The following is a 16,984-nucleotide window of genomic DNA, read 5'->3' on the forward strand; positions in this document are numbered from 1 at the left end:
CAAGTCGGAGCAGTGAACGATCTTGCATTCTCCCATCCCAAATAATCAGCTCTCGGTGATAACATGTGGGAAACTACAACATCATGTCAAAGGGAGATGCAAAGCAGATCGTTTACAACAATTAAAGGGAAACCAAATACGAAATTTAATGGAAATGCAACTAGTTAGTCATACATCATCGCGAACGATTAGTTTTAACGAGCGATTAAGTCGTCCATAATTACAATACCAAAAAAACATCTTCAAATAGCCATACAAAACCCAACAGAGAAGTTTTGGCCACAAAACGATAAGACAAAACAACTACACCACCAGTTAAGTAAAGCTGCAGTGATCATAAGACAAAAAAACTGTGGTGCAACGCCATCTACAAGCGAGCTTCTTTCCCCAGGACACACTTCACATATCCGGCCTTCGAAGCATCAAGGAGTCCTCTAAAGATCTCTAGACGGGTGTTCTCTTTACCAATAATGTCGCACAGATCATACCTTTCATTCTAGGTCAGTTCTGGTATGTTGCACAAATGACTAAAGATTTCAGCCCTTGCTTTTCCCAAATCAATCTCGTACCCAATGCGTGATGCCAATGTTTCCAGACGAGCGTTGGTCTCGGCGTGCAGCTTTCCAAGTAGCTCAACTATGCCGTTATCATCATCCCGGACCTTGCGTTTGCGCTTACTTTTCTGAGGAACCTGAACGTTTGCAGTAGCGTTCGCTCCACTTTGAGTGCTACTGTCACCAACCCCAGTATTTGCAAACGTAGCCTAAACCTGCTCGTCGTACTCCAGAAAATCTTCAAAGCTAGGATGATAATCACTACTCTCACATATCTCAGGTGCATCTGGAGAACTATCTGCCACTGCATCAGCAACCCATTCGGATTGGCCACCATTTGCCCTGTCTTTGCCGAAGATGACCTTCCAGTCTTCCCAGTAAGGCCAAGACCTCGTGCGCATTCCGCGTGCACCGCTGTCTTGCTATGTGTGAACATACAAATGTCTACAAGGTCAGAACCTATGGCAAAGTTTCTATCACTTATGATAACTATTGAACATCTAGAGAAATATAACGAACCTTCACGATTTGATCCCATCGATCATCGTCACAATCAATCTTAAAATCTCCATGTACATTGAAACCCACACCACTCCGGTCAAGGATTTTTGCTAGTGAGTTGTAGCTTTTCTTCACCGCCGTTATCTTAGACTGAATGTGCGGATTAGCTTTCAAATCAGTTCTCGGAAACTCCTTCTTCAGCCACCCCTCTACCACTTTCAAGTAGCCTCCGCGGAAACCATTATCCGATTTCAACCCACGGGCCACCAAATCCTTCAAGGCTGTGACATCCTCAACCCGAAACATGCATTATTTTGCATATTAGCATATTTTCTTGTCATTTATACTACAGAGATATTAAGTGTGTCATAGAAAATATATTTATTATTATAGTGACTCAATATAGTCGAATATATATAGATAGTTTTGATTTATGGGATTATAATAATTTTTAACAGATTAGTATGATGAGTTAGTTATATATTCATAACAAAATTATATTTAATTAATTATTAACTTAAAATGTCATAGGTGTACGAATATATGTATACTATATATATCATGTGATTTCTTTATATTATATCTATAGAGTTATGAAAAAGAGAAAAAGAAATAGAAACATGTTTAGTGATTCTAGAAGAATTATAAATAAAATAGTAAATACAATGCAATTTATATATATAATTTTGTTGCACACATGTTCTCATTTAGTAGTGTCACTAATCTCCTTAAAAGAGAAGCAACATAGCATGCATGTTTATCTTTTGTTTTCATTATTTTATAAATCAAATGTCTATATATATGTGTGTAAAATAGGTGGATATGGGAGGAAGGAAAAACAGAGAACGATGAATACTTTATTTCCTTTAGATATAGACATATTTAGTAGGGATCGGGAACAAAAGAAAGAAAGCAAGAAGAATCGAGTGTCCTGAATCAAGAAGCAAAATTAAATGTTCGGATGGATTATTTTCATAATCAGGTGTGTATAAATCACACTTTTGATTTTACATGTGTTATGTACTTCTTTGCTAAGTGTTAAATAAAATGAATGATTTGATTATATGATGTGACTCTGATATAATTATGTGTTATTTGATATAGATGGTGGAATATGGTATGGATATGTGAAATGATTATATGATAGAAATATGTGATTAGTGCAATTGATATGTTTGCACATGGTTTTGGAATTATTTGAATCATTGGATTAAAGAGGATCTGTGACAATCATGCCCTGAGTCTGATATCAATGGCAATGGACCTACGGGTCATATACAATGGCAATGGACCTACGGGTCATATATACAATGACAATGGACCTTCGGGTCATATATATGTATACAATGGCAATGAGACCTACGGGTCATATATACAATGACAATGGACCTTCGGGTCATATATATATGTACAATGGCAATGAGACCTTCGGGTCATGATACAATGGAATCCCGGGCAGATGTTAGGCTTGATTTGTCACAGAATAATAAACTGAACAAAGTGGCATATGCATATGTACATGAAATTGATTCTAATATTTGTTGGTTATTGTTACATATATTGGTTAAAGAATATATTGATATCTGAGATGTGAAATTAAAGGTAAGGTTTATATGCACTGAGTTGTGGCTCATACTGAGTTGTGGCTCATATAAACCACTAATATTTTTCAGGAATAGATATCAGTGAACTTTTGGGTTAACGTGAGTCATAGGAACTCCACATGTTATCAGGGTCGGCGGCTGACGCATTTTGGCAAATTCTCTTCCTCATCATTTTTGCATGTAGATAAATGTGAACTATATAGAGTCGTGAGAGGGTCCACTACGGTTTAGAATGTTTTGAAATATGTACATGATAAATGTTTGTTTTTGAAATTATATAATATGTGTGTTTTATGTACTTGAAGTGTGGGTTAATTTATTTAATATTTAAAATTTATTTATAGTAAGTGCATATGTCATAAGGGTTGAGGTGTGACAAAGGCAACCACGAGGACAACTTCTTCGCGGTCAGACCAAGAACGACGGGGTACAACAATTCTGGTATCGTTTCCCCTTCGGTATTGGCTATTCCCCGAGACAAATTGAGGAATATAGGGCAGCATGTACAAAAATATCAAAGTCTGTAGACAATACCAGACTATGGACAAGAATAAATTCATAAAAACCCAAACCTTGTGTGTTCTGGCTACCATCTCCTGAGGGTACAAATCGTCGAGGATCGGACATAGCTTCGAAAAAATAAATGAGCAAGAGTCACATTCAAAGTAAACAGTAAAACTCATTAACAGAACATCAAATGCAGGAAATTTAGCAAAAAAAAGCTTAACATTCATACCAACATTTTACATCGAAATTTCAGTGACATACACACATCATATACACCACAAACACCAGGTTTATCTCGTCATGAATTAGTAGAGAAGGAGTGCATAATGGAAGGGCAAACTAAGAATCACAACATAAAATCAGGTTTAAATTAGCAGATGAGCGAAATACAAATAAATAATCTAACCTGGATAGGATTTAGATCGTCTTTCTAAGAGGAATTTTGCAATCGCCGCCGATGTGGGGAGGCTGCTCCGAAAAAAAAACCCGCGCGAATGATGAAAGTCTAAAAGGAATTCGCGTTTTTATGTCTGTGCAATCCTAAAATTCATCTGCAACCCTAGGGGCAAAATAGACAGCACAGCTTAACAGTCCATACCACTACAATCAACCAAACGAGGGGTTGGGCCTTGTTTTAATTTGGGTTGTATTCAACCAAACGCCCGTTTTGTAATTAGCCAAGACATCCTCAGATTATACACCACTGGGAAGCCTGATTATAGACATTACCCATGTTAATAACCAAACGACCCCTTAGGCTCTAAGTATTCTTGGCCACCAAGTCTCAACTCTTTGACTCCTAATATTCTTGGACACCAAATCTAATTATTGACAATATTATCCTTTCTAAAGGAAAAAAAGACTCATATATTATAACATGCTTACTAATCTAATTTTTTTTTCACCATTTTTAAATTTAGTTTACATTTTCACAAGCATATAGCCAGCCATTCATTTGAAAAGATATACAAACGTCTATTTATAGTAAATCCGTTTACTTGTGTACGTGCACGAATATTTAATAATCATTATAACAAGACACTAAAAAGAAAAAGAGAAAGAAATTTGCCAACAGATAAAAGAAATATCACATGCAAGAGAAATTATTCCAGAAAGTCCCTTTCCATTTCATTTTCTCACGCATGGGCTCTTTAAATAATGCACATATAAATATCAATTCAATAAAAGACAACTCAATATTTTTAGTCCATCTCCATGCAACTTTTTATGCCTAAACTAATCCGAAAATGGAAAAAAAAAACTAATAAAGCAGTTTCCTTCAAAAAAAAAAGAACGACAAAAAAGAGAAAAACGATTAGAAGGAAATAAATAAGAAACAAATAATACCCATATAGTATGATTTAAATATATCCATCACACTTAATTTAAGTGGAAATTTCCAGTCATTAGCAGTCATTATCACCATTTTGACGTATAACACCAAAATTAACCTAAGAAACCATACCAACCGATATTAGCAAAAAAAATCTTAGACAACATTTCCTTTTATATTCATATTCTCCTATTTAAAAAAACCCTTAAAATAGTTAAATATAAAGCACGTAGCATTCTTTTAACATGAACTAAACAACACACAAATCATAATAGTAGTAACATAAAGCTTAATCCAAATTTAATTTGACAATATAACTTTAGTTAATTAAGGGAAAGTTTATAACAAAACAATATCCCGATTAACTATACAAGAAAAGAAAGAATGGGAAATTTTATTTATGTGTATAAAAAGGCTTAGAGTATTTCAGCTTTTACTACTCTATTAGTCCACTAATAATAGATTCATAATGAAATTGATAAAATATGAGAAAAAGAAAGATAAAATGAATAAAATAAAATAAAATAAAATAAAAAAAGAAAAAGTAAACAAAATAGGAAAGAGTATAAATTTTTATTTTAGTAGTATAAGATTAATTTTGATGAATGGATGAAACTAGAAAGATGCGATTATGAACATAGATTAAAATATTTGACAACAATTTACAAATATTATACGAAAAGGGGTCTTAATCATCGTCCCCAATTTCAATTTATTTCTTTTGCAGCAAACCTGCTTTTAATGCACATCCCCATAAATTGTTCCTAGTATATATGCAACGGTTACTGTTTTTAGAGAGAGAAACATTTACGTGCCAAAAAAAACCATAATAGTTTAAGAGAGAGAGAGAGTGAAAGACCAGAATAGGAAAGTGGAGGGGGTGAGTGTAGCAGAGAGAATTAAGGATATAAATTGGGTTAAAGAGGCAACGAGACTGTTTCTTCCTAGTAAAACCCTAGCTCTCTGCATTGTTGACTTCTCAGATAGTGCAGACGAGCTCTTCTTTGCGCTGCGATAGGATGTGCCCTCAGATCTGGATATAGTGCTATTCAGCTCGAATTATTGCGGGTCCCGAATGGTAGAGGCTTGCGTAGAGAGCGGAGTTGTGGTTCTGTGATATATGGTTATGGATTGAATTATGAAGGCTTATTTTGTTTTTAGGAATTTGAATTTGTAGTTTGAAGACGTTTTCTCTTTTTTGGGGGTTTCTGATATCCTCGTCGTTTTATTTTGATTTGTTGTCATTTAAAAGGGGCTTTTGATCTTGAATAAGTAAGTGTAATTGGGAAATATTATTTGAGCTCTTCAGGTACTTCTGGAATTTGGATTAGGCTTTTATACCCCTAGATATGGTCCGATATCTTTCATGTTGCCACATAAGTTATTAGTGTAATTTATTTATCTGTTCAGAGAGATTGTGTAATTTTGCATTCGAGAGCAAAGGTTTCTGTGTTCCTTTTCCTGTTGGTTTGGAGAGGTTAGGTTCCACCCTTTCCCTTAATTTGATTTGGGTACTAGTTGGGATTTTGCGCTGGAGTGGCTGGGGGGGCCGGGAGGCGTCACTATGTCGTCCTTGAGTCGAGAACTGGTGTTCTTAATATTGCAGTTCTTGGATGAGGAGAAATTCAAGGAGACTGTTCATAAGTAAGTTCTGTTTTGGTTTGTGTGACAACTTAGCTTTTGTGAATTTATCGTAACATGCGACTGTAAATACACAAGGCATTGCTTCTTTGCTTCCTTTCTGGGTTGGGGTGGGGTGGGATTGAGTATTTTGCATTTATCTTCATATCTCTATGAGGATAAGCTTGAGGTATACCCGGTTTATAAAATTTTGGGTATAATGGAATGAATGAACACCTGCTTGCTTTGAACATGGTAATGTATATGACCCACTAGTTTATTGTAAAGAAAATTATGGGAGTAACTGTTGCTTCAACCACTGCACCTTTTTCTTTTTAAAATGACTTGTCGGCACAAATCAATTGGGTTCCGTTTTGTTGTTTTTTTTTGACACAAAAGGTTTCTGCTGTTTACATTGCATGTGTAACGTGTACAGATTGGAGCAAGAATCCGGATTTTTCTTCAACATGAAGTACTTTGAGGATCAAGTCCAAGCTGGTGAATGGGAGGAAGTTGAGCGTTATTTAAGTGGATTCACCAAAGTTGAGGACAACCGATATTCGATGAAAATCTTCTTTGAGATTAGAAAGCAGAAATACCTTGAAGCTCTTGATAGGTATGCTGTATTTCAGTGTCATCATATAAACTGAAATCTTGTGTGTCTCCGAGCAGTTGTCAAATCTGTTATTTATCCAACATTTTCAGACAAGATCGAGCAAAAGCTGTAGAGATTCTTGTTAAAGATCTGAAGGTGTTTGCCTCTTTTAATGAGGATCTATTTAAAGAGATCACACAGCTGTTGACTCTTGACAACTTCAGGTTATACTTTTGTTTAACTGTAAACTTATCATTTATCCTTTTCACTTTTTAATTTGTATGGGAACTACATTTATAGGCAGAATGAACAGCTCTCCAAATACGGGGACACAAAGTCAGCACGCAACATAATGCTTGTTGAGCTTAAAAAGCTGATAGAGGCAAATCCTTTGTTCCGTGACAAACTCACTTTTCCTGCTTTTAAGGCTTCGAGATTGAGAACATTAATCAACCAGAGGTGACAATCCAGCCCTGGCATACGATTTGGACTTACCTTCTACTAATTATCTGTGTCATTTTTAAGAAGTACATATCTGCATTCATTTGAATTTTCATTATAGCTTATTTCCCATTCCAGAACCACTTTAACATTTAATTTCTAGATTATTTTTTGTTGTTATTTATGTCTGATGGTTTTGCAGTCTTAACTGGCAGCATCAGCTCTGCAAGAACCCACGCCCGAACCCGGATATTAAAACACTCTTCACTGACCATACTTGTTCTTCAAGTAACGGAGCACGTGCCCCCCCTCCTGGTAACAACCCTCTAGCAGGACCTGTTCCTAAACCTGGTGTGTTTCCTCCTCTTGGAGCCCATGGTGTAAGTAGGGTCTTTGTTTTTTTTTTTTTTTAAATCTTGCTGACTGGGTTACATTTATTGGCATCTAACCCTTTGCTTTCTTTTTGCAGCCTTTCCAACCTGTTGTTTCTCCCCCTCCTAGTGCTATTGCAGGTTGGATGTCAACTGCTAACCAGTCTATGCCTCATGCTGCTGTTGCTGCAGCTCCTCCTGGCCTTGTTCAGGCACCTAGTCCTGGTGAGGTTTAAAATGATCACATTGAACTTAATTTGCAATCATCCTCAGCACATAAAAGTAGTGACTAAAAGAACAAGTTCTTTGACATGTTACTACCAGCTGCCTTCTTGAAACATCCAAGAACCCCTCCTGGTGGCCCTGGAATGGACTATCAGACTGCTGATTCTGAACATTTAATGAAACGTCTCCGCCCGGGACAACCTGACGAGGTCTGGAAGTTGGATGCAACTCTGTTAATCTCTTAATATATATTATCTAATGATGTTTTGAGTTTTGACACATGTTTGATGATGTCTAGGTATCATTTTCTGCATCGACCCAGCCACCTAACAGTAATAATATGTATTCACCAGATGACCTTCCCAAAACTGTTATTCGGAATCTTAGTCAAGGATCTAATGTTATGAGCATGGACTTCCATCCACAACAACAGACTGTTCTTCTAGGTTGTTCCTTCTTTTCATTCTTCTTTTGAATTTCAGACTAGTTTACTCTTTTTTATCACGAGACTACCTCCAATTCATTATTGTTACAGAGTGTTGTAGAGAAATCTGAAATTGAAAATATGTCATTTGTAAAACATGATGATGTTAATATATAAATATGCTAATGTTACTGACGTTGTCTCCAATGTAGTTGGAACAAATGTTGGTGATATCAGCATTTGGGAAGTCGGTTCTCGAGAAAGGTTAGCACTTAAAACCTTCAAGGTTTGGGATATATCAGCTTGTTCAATGCCATTCCAAGTGAGTATTCAATGTGCTTGCCTTGTCCTGTGTATCGTACAACTTTTAAGTTACATACTATTTTTTGTTTATATATTATAAATTACATGTATATGTAACTATGGTACATGTTTATAATTGTGAAATTTATGACATATCTATTTATTTATACTTTGGTCTTGTCCAGACAACTTTGGTTAAAGATGCGACAATATCCGTTAATAGATGTGTATGGGGCCCAGATGGATCTATACTTGGTATATAACATTGTCATATTACCAACTATTTAATTTCTACACTTCATAGACTTGTTTGTTCTGTCGTTGATAATTTTTTCTTCGATCTTGGAGGTGTTGCCTTTTCCAAGCACATAGTTCAGATATATACCTACAATCCAGCTGGAGAATTAAGACAACACTTAGAGGTCAGGATTCCTCCCAACTTCTCCTTTGCTCACTCTTTCCTACCGGGCTTGAGAATTGTTTAGAGTTGCAATGACAGATTATTTCCTTAATTGTAGATTGATGCTCATATTGGCGGTGTGAATGATATTGCTTTTGCCCATCCCAATAAGCAACTTTGCATAGTTACATGTGGGGATGATAAGACAATTAAGGTAACAAGTGCTTTTACTATTTGTGCCCCATTGTTTGGTCTCCTTGATCTAAACAAGTAACTTTGCCCCTAGATATGGGATGCAGTAGCAGGACGTAGGCTGTATACTTTTGAAGGTCATGAAGCTCCTGTATATTCCGTATGTCCTCACTATAAAGAGAATATTCAGGTGCGTTATTGTAAATGGATGCTCACCCTCCTTCTCACTGCGTACCCTTTTGAGTTGTAATTTGTAATTGAACTGTGTTGGTGGCTTATTCATTGGTCGAATTGATAAAGGGATATCTGATTCTAGTTTTTGATTCTGTTTGCAGTTTATTTTCTCTACCGCAATTGATGGGAAAATAAAAGCTTGGCTTTATGATTCCTTGGGGTCGAGAGTGGATTATGATGCCCCTGGACTTTGGTGCACGACAATGGCTTATAGTGCTGATGGTACCAGGTACCTGTCAATTTTTCTGGTTGGTTTGTCCTTTTTGTCTACCTTCATTGTTTAAGGTATCCATGACATTACTTGCAAATAATAATTGTTTGATAAACAAGGACATACTCCCTCCATCCATGAATAAGAGTCCCGTTTTTCCATTTTTGTCCGGCCACGAATAAGAGTCCCGGTTCATAATTACCATAAATGGTAAAGAGACCCCACATTCCACTAACTCATTCCACTCACATATCATTTAAAACTAATATATACAAGTGGGACCCCTATTCCACTAACTTTCTTCCACCCACTTTTCTTAACATTTCTTAAAACCCGCACCATTTAGAAATGAGACTTTTAATCGTGGACGGAGGGAGTAAATGGTAAGAAATGCACCAACTACTTCATGAGATTTCTAGTTATTGACTCCGGGTGTCCTATGGAAGTATGGATTTTCCTCTTGCTTGGTGATCACTGATTTCCCAACAATAAAATATTACAATTAAACAATTATTGTGGTCGATTAGCAAACAGTGCATCCATAGTAAAAGAGACTAAAATTATGAAAATACAAGCAATAAATGCAGACACTTTATAGTAGTATTATTCAAGCTAAACTATGGGATTTGAGAATTATGATTATTAACTAGAATACCAAATAAGTAAACTAAAAAAATTAAATTTAAAAAAAGTAGACTCATTTAGAAAAAGACTCAACTGTACAAACTTAGATTAAAATTCAGGAATAAAAGGCTGATGCGATAGAACTATCGACTCTGAAGAAACTATACAATTAACCTATTAATCCAATTCATATGAAGGATCACAAACATAGCCACAATCTCTCTCTGGACAACTTTTGTGATTTGTTTACTATAGCCTAAATCTCAGCAAATTATACAACTCCTAAAAGCTAACAAAGGTTTAAAATCTCCTCTGAATAATCATTCATATTAACAAAGGTTTAAAATCTCCTCTGAATAATCATTCATATTGTGTGTTCTTGAATCTCATTGAAAAATTAAACCTGCAATTCGTAAAGTATTTTATTGAATTATCACCAATCAATAATGACTAACCTGGCAGTTCTTTGTTGGTCATTGTGGTTTGGAAGGCATATGCGAGTTTTCTAAGGACATGAATCCTTCAAGGTGTGGGGCTGCGTTAGGTTTGGAGTTTTGGTTAAGGCTAGCTTAAAAAAAAAGTAGTTTTAGACATAACTAGGTATTTTTGTTGTATTTTGAACTAGGATACTGTCCCCTTTCTGGTGTCACTCGCCCCTTTAAAAAAAATACTAATAAACTTGTCTTGCGTTCTACCAAAATAAAAATGATGTTTTGGCCAAATAAAAGAAGAAATTGAGTAGGTAATAATGTAATATAGGTATGTGATAGATATGCAAGGCGCCAGGCAGTGATGTCACAGTAAGTGTTTGCATAAAAGAGAAACTGTATTACGGAATAGCTAAACAAGCGTAACAACTTCGATCCTCCTTGGAAGCCGATTACAACTCAATATTCAGCATTCCTTTATCAAACCTCAAGACTCCTACTGCTCATAAACAATTGAGACATAAAGATAATCCTAATCCTGCTCGACTCATGATAAACTAAAATAACAAAAAATAAACTCAAAGACAAGTAGACAACTAATCCAATCTCCAAGATCTTGCATGTTGTATTCCACCACATTTTGCTGGCCTCAACGATATACCTGCTATGCCATGGTTGTGGATCAATATCAGTAAGGGGGAAATTGATCGTTTTAATAGTTGAGGAGGACCCCTTCCCCATAGAATCTGTGTTTGAGAAACAGTTATTTTACCTTTTTCATATGTCATGTGTGAGGGAACTTTTAGCTCATATAAGTGAAAACATCACCTTGATTCTGAGTAACTCAGTATGAGCAATGTCAAAAAATAAAAAATGTTTTAAAGTAGAAAATCCAGGATTAATTGCTGCTTACAGGTTCTTTTACTTCCAGAGTTTGCCAATTATGCAGCTCTTTTTTTCCCCTCTTTTCTTAAAAACAACATTATCTTTCATGGTTATATAGGTGAGATATTTATTTACAATAAATTATTTTCAGGCTGTTCTCTTGTGGAACCAGTAAAGAAGGTGAATCTCACCTTGTTGAGTGGAATGAGAGTGAAGGAGCCATTAAGAGGACATATTCTGGTTTCCGGAAGCGTTCTTTGGGTGTGGTGCAGTTTGACACCACAAGGAACCGTTTCTTAGCAGCTGGTGACGAGTTTCAGATAAAGTTCTGGGACATGGATAACATCAATATCCTTACTTATACTGATGCTGATGGTGGATTGCCAGTTAGTATCTTTAGCTTATTGCATCTTTCAGATTGCTGTCATTATTGCCTTCATATTTGAAACCTTAAGTTGGTCTGTACTATACTTGCAGGCAAGCCCTAGATTAAGATTCAATAAGGAAGGTTCATTGCTGGCTGTTACCACCAGTGAAAATGGAATTAAGATCTTGGCTAATACTGGGGGTCAGCACATGCTAAGAATGCTGGAGAGCAGAGCGTTCGATGGTGCTCGTGCTCACGCTGAAGCTAATGTCAAAGTAAATTTCAGTTTTTCTGACTATTTGATTCGTTCACTGTATTTCAGTTTCAAGCTCTCCTATTCTGCAGCCTGATATTGCTGGTGCATTGAGTCCCGTTGCTACTGTTTCTGCTTCAGAGTCCACAACACTTATATATTCGTTTAATGTATTTTGGCTTAATTTTCTCTGCAGCCTGCTATTGCTGCTGGTCCATTGGGTCCCATTGCTAGCGTTTCTGCTTCAGCATCCCCCTTTGAGCGCAGTGATAGGATCCAACAGCCAATGTCTCTTCTGGTAGTGGTCTTGTGCAGTTGTGATTCATTCAATCAATCTATTTCACTTTCCTTAATTGATAAGTTAGTTGTTTCGGTTCATCCTCAAGGATAGTTGAGAATGTGCAGCCAGCTCATTTTGCTTGGAAAATTTTTTCAGGCCAGCATGGAAAGCAGCAGGGGAACTGATGTAAAACCGAGGATCCTTGAGAACACTGAAAAAATCAAAAGCTGGAAGTCTTCTGACATATCTGATGCATCTCAACTCAAGGCTCTGAAATTGCCCGACTCTCTGGCACCTAACAAAGTATGTGATGTGGACAATTTGTTGAACTGACATGCAATCCCCTTCAGTTGAAGAATGTCTGCTTGAATAAGGAGATTGCTATATTCTTATTCAGGAAACTGATCGTTGTTTTGGTTATGTTCAATTTGATGTCTAATAGCATAATGCATTACAGGTCGTGCGTTTGCTATACACGAATTCTGGCTTAGCTGTCTTAGCATTGGCTTCTAATGCTCTTCATAAGCTGTGGAAGTGGCAGCGCAATGAACGCAATCCATCTGGAAAAGTCAGAATTTGATTATCATTTGCTTAGCAATAAGCCTTCCTCAGCATTGTTCACTTAAACTAATTATAATGATATGATGTCTATTTTCAGTCTTCTGCCTCTAGTGTGCCTCAGTTGTGGCAGCCAAATAATGGGGCTCTCATGTCGAATGATGTGTCTGATTCCAAAGCAGCTGAAGAATCTGTTGCATGTATTGCCTTGTCTAAGAATGATTCCTATGTTATGTCTGCATCAGGGGGGAAAGTCTCCTTGTTCAACATGATGACCTTTAAGGTGTGCTAACTTCTTCACTTCAGATTTCCAAAATTGCTGTAGTTATTGGACTGTACTACTTCCCACATGAGTATACTTTAAACATGCTAGATAATTGATTTGCGTACTAATTCTGGTCAGGTCATGACAACTTTCATGCCACCGCCTCCTGCTGCTACTTATCTGGCATTTCATCCACAAGACAACAATATAATTGCTATTGGAATGGAAGACTCTACGATACAGATTTACAATGTTAGAGTTGATGAGGTAAGTATCTTGACTGTGTTTGGGGGTGTGCTAGCATTCTAGAGGAATTGATATATCTACTTATTGAATTTATAATCATGTGTCAGAGGGGTACAGTGTGTTACTTATTGTTGGTATTGAGCCAGCCTTTTGCTCATCTATCTTGAATCAGAGAATTTTAGTAGTTAGCACCTTAGTAGTGCTTATTTATTTAAGACTAAAGACCAATTTTGGTCCCTTGCATTTGCCCTAAAATTCTTTTTGGTCTCATACATTAAGTTTGTGACCTTTTGATCCCTAACATATTATTTTGGTACTTTTTGGTCCCAAACATATTGTTTTGGTCCAAAATAACCATTTTCTGTTAAAACTAACGGTCAAAGTGTTTGACCAAAATTTAAGTTTGTAGTAGAGAGCTATGAAAAATCCTGTTTAAATAATCAAAGAATTTTTCATGTATATAAAAATTCAATTTTTATACTAATGAAATTTAAATTTAAAAACATCAAATTTACTCCACTTTATTATCTATCCATTTAACACTCTAAACATTCTTTTCTTAGATTCTCTGCTGAAAAGTTTTGTCTCGGCATTGAGGAAACGGAAGGAGTATTAAGTTAATTAGATTATAATTAAGTTATTAAATTGGTCAAACACTTCGACCGTTAATTTTAACAGAAAATGGTTATTTTGGACCAAAACAATATGTTTGGGACCAAAAGGTACCAAAACAATATACTCCCTCAATTCCATAGTAATAGAGTCATTTTGCCATTTTGGTACGTTCCATAGTAATAGAGTCATTTCCCTTTTTAGCAAAAGTCAACATATTTTTCCACACATACTTTACTCTCACTTTATTCTCTCTTACTTTTTTCTCTCTTCATCTCTCTACCTTTTTCATTTTCCACTTTATTCTCCCTTTCCTTAACTTATCTAACACAATTTTTCTTAATCTCCGTGCCGAAAAGAAACGCCTCTATTACTATGGAACGGAGGGAGTATTAGGGATCAAAAGGTCACAAACTTAATGTTTGGGACCAAAAAGAATTTTAGGGCAAATGTAGGGGACCAAAATTGGACTTTAGTCTTTATTCAAGGTCCTTGTAATGACATAGTGTTTGGGCCTTTTAATGTTTTGAATATGTACACGTAATAACTCATCTTGTCCAATCTCTGAATGATGAATTGTCCCGTGCTTGCATATGATGCTCTTACTGTTTTCATGATCATCTTTAGATTTACTGATTCTGTCATGCTTGTTCACATTATAGGTTAAAACGAAGCTCAAGGGCCATCAGAAACGGATCTCAGGGCTTGCATTTTCTCAGAGTTTGAACATATTAGTTTCATCTGGAGCTGATGCTCAGGCAAGTCATGCCCAGCATTGACTTGTTTTAACCTATGTTCAAGTTATAAAATTTAATATTTCTTCCGAGTATTGCTAAGTTATTAGCTGAGTTGTATTATATGAAAACCAGCATGTTTAATTTTCTATCCCGATTTCAGCTGTGCATGTGGAGCATTGATGGATGGGAGAAGAAGAAATCACGGCCAATACAGCCACCTCCCGGTCACCCATCTACCCTGGTTGGAGAAACTAGGGTTCAGTTCCATAACAATCAATCGCATCTACTGGTTGTTCATGAAAGTCAAATTGCTATATATGATGCTCAACTAGATTGTTTACGTTCAGTGAGTGTTTTTCTTCTCTTTCGTTTCTTATATTTTTCACAAAGCAGTTATTTGAATATTTGCTATTCGTGCATTATCTATTGCATATGGTCCTCCAGAAATAGGTAAAAGTTTAGTTTTAATAAAGAACAGAAGTTTGCAAGTGTCACACAGTAGGAACAGTGTTATAATATGACAAGAGACTAGTGATGTGCCAATAATACAATATATTGAAGTTCATACCCCCTCGGTTGCATGTCTGGAATTTACATAGAGTATATTTGACATGCTAAAATCTCCATGTCACTAATAGTTCCCATTACGGAAATTGGAGAAAACAATAAATGGTTTGTGCTTGCAAATGTTCATGTACTAGTTAGTTGAGTTGGAAGCTAGGTCATAACCTCAAATGCCAATCACATGCATTTTTAATGGCCGAGAATGTCATGATCCGAGTATTTTTTTCAATTGCAGTGGTATCCAAGAGATTCACTTTCCTCAGCTATTTCAAGCGCTATATACTCGTGCGATGGTCTGTCGATTTTTACTGGGTTTTGTGATGGTGCTATCGGCATATTCGATTCTGACAGTTTGAACCTTCGGTGCCGGATAGCACCCTCTGCCTATTTATCATCAGCCAGGTACGTATATTGAAAGATATTCTTATATTGTTGAAACATGTTGATGTCATTCTATCTTAATAATGACTCCCAATTTGGCACTCTGGGGGATATTATGCCAGATCTCTCCTGCCTTAAGTGTTTACAAATTCTTTTTTTGTTTACTAAGTAGTAATTGACATCTTTTCATGTGCAGCAACGATAATCCCTTCCCCATAGTTATCGCAGCACATCCGACAGACCCCAATCAATTTGCGCTTGGCATGAGTGATGGTGCAGTTCATGTGATTGAACCATCGGATGCAGAGACGAAGTGGGGTGGATCAACCTCTCATGAAAACGGGAGCATGCCTTCGATACCTTCGAGCTCTGCATTGAACAGTCAGCCATCAGAAACCCCATCTAGGTGATTAATACAAAGTAAGAAAAAAAGCGCCTCATTGTTTCATTCTCTTCTTAAGCATACCAATGTAAAGTCTCAGTGTTACCTTTTTTATTCCTTGAGAGATAAACAGGTTAGTTTTACTTTGTTGGTTGCACCTCTTGACAAGGGTAGTTCGTGGTCACCCTCTTTTTTGTTTACTTTCATTTTAATCGGTTATTAAATTTATTTTTATCACTGCAATTTCATACTATAGCAATTTCACTGGCAAATTGGTGAGACTTGAACCAATCAAACTTGATATGTATTTTTATGCCGAATGCATCATTTTGTAAATTTGGGTCGAGTCAGCTGAATACCCACTGCAACAGATAATTGTGTAGCTTGATATGAATCTTGTTTCACATATCTCATTTGGGGTACTCCTTCCGTTCTGCCTTAACAGAGGCGTTTCATTTTCTGCACTTGTTTTGGAAAAATAATTATAACTAGTTAAAGTGTATAAAATTAAGTAAGAGAGAATAATATAGAGAAGATACACCTTTATTAACATGGAACATAGAGATTACATGTTAAACCAAATTTTATGATTAGCTTAAGCTAGATATGATAAGACGTACTCCTTCTGTCCCTAGATATGGATTTCATATTTTCTTTTTGGTCCGTCCTCCATTACATGTTCTATTTATGTTTTACTATATTTATGAAGTAAATCACACATTTTATTTAGTACTCCCTCCGTTCAGAAGTAGTGGAAGCATTTCTTATCGGGACGGAGATTAAGAAACATTGTGTTAAGTGAATTAAGTAAAATATAAATAAAGTATAAAATGAAAAAGATAGAGAGATGAAAAGAAAATAAAATAAGTGAGAAGAAATGTATTGTC

The 16,984-nt window shown here is 36.1% G+C and overlaps 1 protein-coding gene across 1 annotated transcript; it reads left to right on the forward strand.

The window, feature by feature from the left end:
• The first annotated feature begins 5,270 nt into the window (after nucleotides 1–5,270).
• LOC125213242 (protein TOPLESS-RELATED PROTEIN 2-like) lies at nucleotides 5,271–16,334 on the forward strand. The gene is made up of 25 exons (XM_048113672.1): nucleotides 5,271–6,143; nucleotides 6,556–6,735; nucleotides 6,825–6,938; nucleotides 7,015–7,173; nucleotides 7,358–7,535; nucleotides 7,625–7,751; nucleotides 7,851–7,960; nucleotides 8,050–8,197; nucleotides 8,388–8,497; nucleotides 8,664–8,733; nucleotides 8,827–8,900; nucleotides 8,997–9,092; nucleotides 9,165–9,260; nucleotides 9,406–9,533; nucleotides 11,604–11,838; nucleotides 11,930–12,094; nucleotides 12,269–12,370; nucleotides 12,509–12,655; nucleotides 12,810–12,920; nucleotides 13,011–13,193; nucleotides 13,314–13,442; nucleotides 14,696–14,791; nucleotides 14,931–15,116; nucleotides 15,570–15,736; nucleotides 15,912–16,334. Exons 1-25 carry the CDS (start codon nucleotides 6,064–6,066, stop codon nucleotides 16,123–16,125), a joined length of 3,405 nt encoding a protein of 1,134 aa, XP_047969629.1. The 5' UTR covers nucleotides 5,271–6,063; the 3' UTR covers nucleotides 16,126–16,334.
• The last annotated feature ends 650 nt before the right edge of the window (nucleotides 16,335–16,984 follow it).

Source organism: Salvia hispanica, chromosome 3 (assembly GCF_023119035.1).
Source record: "Salvia hispanica cultivar TCC Black 2014 chromosome 3, UniMelb_Shisp_WGS_1.0, whole genome shotgun sequence".
Lineage (NCBI taxonomy): Eukaryota > Viridiplantae > Streptophyta > Magnoliopsida > Lamiales > Lamiaceae > Salvia > Salvia hispanica.

Coding starts and splice junctions, on each gene's coding strand:
- LOC125213242 (XM_048113672.1), top strand. CDS start 6,064: ATGTCGTCCTTGAGTCGAGAACTGGTGTTCTTAATATTGCAGTTCTTG. Junction 6,144..6,555: donor TTCAAGGAGACTGTTCATAA/GTAAGTTCTGTT, acceptor TAACGTGTACAG/ATTGGAGCAAGAATCCGGAT. Junction 11,839..11,929: donor ATGCTGATGGTGGATTGCCA/GTTAGTATCTTT, acceptor CTATACTTGCAG/GCAAGCCCTAGATTAAGATT.